A 4468-nucleotide genomic window follows, 5' to 3' on the forward strand; every position below is an offset into this window, starting at 1 on the left:
CACCATTTTACTTACGCACCGCTCTCGCAAGATCTCAGCTGCTCATTCCACACTACTGTGGCAACATTTCTCTCTGTGCCTGAGAAAGACTTTTGACTCTAACTACATCCCAATACATTAAGTAAGGGGAACGAACGCTGCCCAGATCAAAACTGGGCTGATTACCACACAACAAGGGCCGTATGATGAACTGTTCTCTCTTTGCAAAGATAAAATAAAGTGCCCACTGAGTGAAATCCATTGATTTGTGTTTATTTAACTGGGGTGAATATTTAAATACTTATTTCCAACAACAAAATGTTTCTGTCTTTTTTAGCTGGATTTTATAAAACAACTAATTTATTTTCTTATTTCTTACTTGGCAGCTATGGATCTGAAGAGGTCAACTTTGATGCTATTGCCTTCAATAATTGTTCTCCGCTGGATGACTGTCTCTGCCAAGTCACATTCTTCGAACTCAATCCTCAACATAATCAAAAGACAGCTGCCACCTGGAACGCAGGAAAAAACACAGAAGACCCTAAATGTTGCAAAAGATTCTCTCTCTCTTTTCAAAGATGTCGTGAATATGATGAACTCAGAGAAGTTGTCCACTGTGATGAAGGGTATTTCCAGCTTTGCTAGATTGGCTCCAGGTGTTGCAGCTACGGCCTTCTCTGTTGTCAAGGTGGTCTTGGCTTTTATCCCTCAGGACAACCCACTGTTGAATGAAGTAAATAAAGGGTTTAATGAGGTGAACCGGAAGCTGGACTCTCTCTCCTTCAAAATCTCCAACCTAGCAACAGATGTAGAATGGTTCAACTATGTGAGCGTCTACTCTAAAGATGAAGCCACTATTCTCAATGCCTGGAAGAAGTTTAATGACCTTCACAGTAATCTGGTGAAAAGTGCAAAAGATGGACTCACATTGTCTGAGAAATTCATCAGATACTATGAAAACTCAGGAGTCGAGTCCAGCGTTTCCAATTTCTATCGGTACCTTACAGGAACCAGCATTTCTCTGCATGGGAACCTCAACAATCTGCTGAAGAAGAAGCTTAAATGTGACATTAATAAGATAGGCAGATATAACTCTTACCTCAGCAGTTTGCTGTGGAAGGGGATGGTGCTCAACCAGTTCTACTGGAAAATGGCTGGTGTTAACATGAAAGCCAAAGAAGATCAACCTGCACAGATACTAAAGAAGGTTTCTGAAGCTCAGTTAGCAGAAGTAGAGTTCTGCCTTCAAAACTATGAGGATTACTTAAAGAAGGATGTGGTTGAGATTGTCAAAGATCTAAGTCCAGACAACAAAAAGGCCATTGCTGATCAGGTGAAAGAAGCTCTGGACAACAAGTACAGCTGGTACAGCTGGGTGGTGTTGGTGATAGGGACGGAGAAGAATCACCTACTTCATACTGAGTTTACTTTCAACATCAATGGTCTTCTTGTGGGTGTAGATTACACTGTGAAGGCAAACATGACAAATGTTAAAGAAGTTAAAGACACAGCCAAGGCATGTTTTGAAAACCGGAATTGTAATAATGTGAAAGCACCACAGAGATGCAGTCATCAATGGTATCCAAGGGATCATAGTGATGAGATTTTCTTTCCTTTTGAACACTATGCCAAAGTTACACAGGTTGCCTATGGAGATCAGTATGTAGAGGTTCCAACACCTTTTCAACGATTAAAGTGTCAATGGTGGTGGTGGTGGAATGGCTTGGTTTGGTCCAACTATGATGGTTGGATTTCTGTTCATTACTCGAGAAATGAATCTGTCTGCAAAAAACATCAATGTAAGAACAATGGGACATGCAGGAGGCTGCTTAGGTCCAACGAGTGGCTGTGTGACTGTCTGGACGGTTACTATGGAGAAACGTGTGAAAAGAAGTTGGACATGACAGTGACAGAGGAGATTGGGTCTGTCACTATCCCGACACCAGGGATAGTGACAGTGGAGCAGACGATGAAAAAGCACTAGATACTTATCATTTGTGTTGTCATTTGTTTGGTTGCTTTGGTGCTGATAATGTTTAGAAAACACTTGAACTTTCCTTTATGTTGTCGACAAAAACATTCCTGCTTGGAGTTAAAGTTTCTGTTGCACAGTAGGGTTTAGAATATGGCAGCAAACTGTGATATGAGGTATCATAAAAAAGTTGGAGAGCTATTCTATTAGAACATCGATATTTATGCAAAACTTGCAATAGAGACAACTAGTGCTTTCACCTAAACATCTGCAATAGCTCCATAATCTCCTCTATTTAATCATCTTTAAAAAAATTATTTCATTACTGTTATTGTCATAAGTTTGCATGTTTTCAGAAGTTTCTGTTTCTTTCTTTAAAAAATGTTTGCTGTGTTGAAGGAGATTGATGGAGATGAGAATTAATTCCCTTCTGCTGTAAAAGAATATGGAATAAAGTCAGCCTGTGATGAGGGTTATTAGAGTGTTATGAACATTTAGAAAGCTTGGATTTCTCATTTCACAATTTGTAAAAGTAAAATTATTAAAGTAAAATTTAATTGTGATGCAGATGGAGACAGAAGCACAAATGCAGAATAAACAGAGTAAAATAAAGTCTTTATGCTTTTTAAAGGTAAAAAATAATGTAACGGTTTTATGACAGTGGTTTTCAAACTGACTCCTGTAGAGTAGCACTAACCTAACATTTTTTTACTCATTTGAAGAAAAAAACTAGTAAAAATTATTTGGTAGAAAATCTACTTTAGTACTGAGTTATTGTTGTATTAAAACATTAGATTTAATATTAATAAATTATGCTGGGAAACAGACTTTGTGTACAAGTTCTGAAATTCCTAAAGAATAAAAATAAATGTCATGTATATAAAAGAACAAATTTGTGCAGAAGAAAATACTTTTATCCATTATTTTATTTTATTTTGTTTACTTAGAAAAGCAATTCTTACAGTGAGAACTGTATATATGTTAGGACGGGGAAACAATCTTCCACTGATGATTTCTACTGTTTACTGCATGTTTATCTGATATTGGAATCATTCAAATTACTCACAGAGGAGTCAGAGATTTTACTCCAGTAGGAGCAGCGATACTTTGCAGAAATATTACTCAAGTAAAAGTTAGAAGTACAGCTCAGTAAACCGACTCCTAAAAGCAGATTATTTTCAAATTCTTACTGAAGTAAATGTAACTAATGACTGCCCTCTTCTGCCTGCATGTTTATGTTTTCTTGCCTTAATAAACAGTGATTTAAGCTTTAAGCTTGATGCTTTAATATTTTTTGTTGATGTTTAAATGTTTTATGCTTGATGTGTCTGTAAGGATTGCACGGCTACAGTTTGGGTGTGCTTCAATACAATAAAGGAATTATATTCAGAGGGTCTCTGTATTTTTTGGGTTCGGTGTCTTATTACGACTTATGATGATTAGACATTTTGCACGTTTGGCAAAGTTAACAAGAGCAGACGTTGCGTATGAGCAGATTTAATAATTTAATTTGTGTAAAATGCTTTTGGTAGTTCACTTCAGTCAAAAATGTGGGAATTTTGTTTTAGAACTTATTTAGTCAGGATAAAAGAAGATATGGTTTTAGGTTCTAAATAAAAAATGCCTTAACTGAGGAAAATTTGATGTGATAGACTTTTTGTTTCTGCATTGTAAAATATTTTATAATTTGATTTAAAATATCAGGATGGAGGAACGGTTTATAGAAATATCTACTGGAAACTGCTCTATAGTTGAGCTACAGATTTGGAGACAGTTTTTAATTTCACTCACTTGATCTTTGACTCTCCTGCAGTGTTTCATATGGGGGGGTCTTTGCACTCTGCAGAGGTAGACGACATATTTGTGTAATTCCCTTTATTGTACCACAATGGGGAAATTCACTGTATAAAGTCACCCATCCCCCAAGGGGCTGCCACTGTGTGGCGCCCTGGGAGCAGTCTAGGGTTAACACTAGGGTTGTTTTTTCACTATGTGTACTTGTGCGTTCTCATGTGCTTGTGAAACGACATCAGCTTCAGCTCTAGCACTGTTCCAATTCACAAGCACACAAGACCGAGAACGGACAAAGTCCCCGGATGTTGTTCTGGCTCCTCGCTCTTTACCCAGCATGCATCAGAGCAGAGTTGTCCGTTCTCCAGACTGACAGCTGTCCCAGCATGCACTGCAGCAGCAGCAGCTTCCGGGTTAGCGCTCTTTTAATCAAGTTGAAAGTTCTCTTTTCTGTTGCTGTTGTTCAATAAAAGTAAGTTTTAAGATCATTTGAGGCAAGAACATTATATTTTAAGTTTCACTATATGGAACATTTACTGCTTTAATGTGTAATAATAATAATAATAAAAAAAAAAAAAACAAAGTTAAGAGGATGGTGGCAACCAGCAGACCTCCAAGGGTAAGGGCAACCAGGGCTAAAACTAGCCCGTCTGCAGCAGCCGGGGCTAACGTTAAAAAGAGTTGTGTGCAAACCTCAGGTTTCCAGCCCCTCCCCCACAGTAGAGC

At 37.9% G+C, this 4468-nt stretch overlaps 1 protein-coding gene across 1 annotated transcript; it reads left to right on the plus strand.

Annotated features, from left to right (window-relative positions):
- Positions 1-367: 367 nt before the first annotated feature.
- Positions 368-3350, plus strand: LOC119796892 (cephalotoxin-like protein). The gene has a single exon (XM_038305663.1). The coding sequence runs from the start codon at positions 368-370 to the stop codon at positions 1961-1963; it is 1596 nt and encodes a 531-aa protein (XP_038161591.1). The 3' UTR covers positions 1964-3350.
- Positions 3351-4468: the final 1118 nt, after the last annotated feature.

This window comes from Cyprinodon tularosa, unplaced genomic scaffold (assembly GCF_016077235.1).
Source record: "Cyprinodon tularosa strain WSP-4 unplaced genomic scaffold, ASM1607723v1 ctg560, whole genome shotgun sequence".
Taxonomy (NCBI): domain Eukaryota; kingdom Metazoa; phylum Chordata; class Actinopteri; order Cyprinodontiformes; family Cyprinodontidae; genus Cyprinodon; species Cyprinodon tularosa.

Coding starts and splice junctions, on each gene's coding strand:
- LOC119796892 (XM_038305663.1), top strand. CDS start 368: ATGGATCTGAAGAGGTCAACTTTGATGCTATTGCCTTCAATAATTGTT.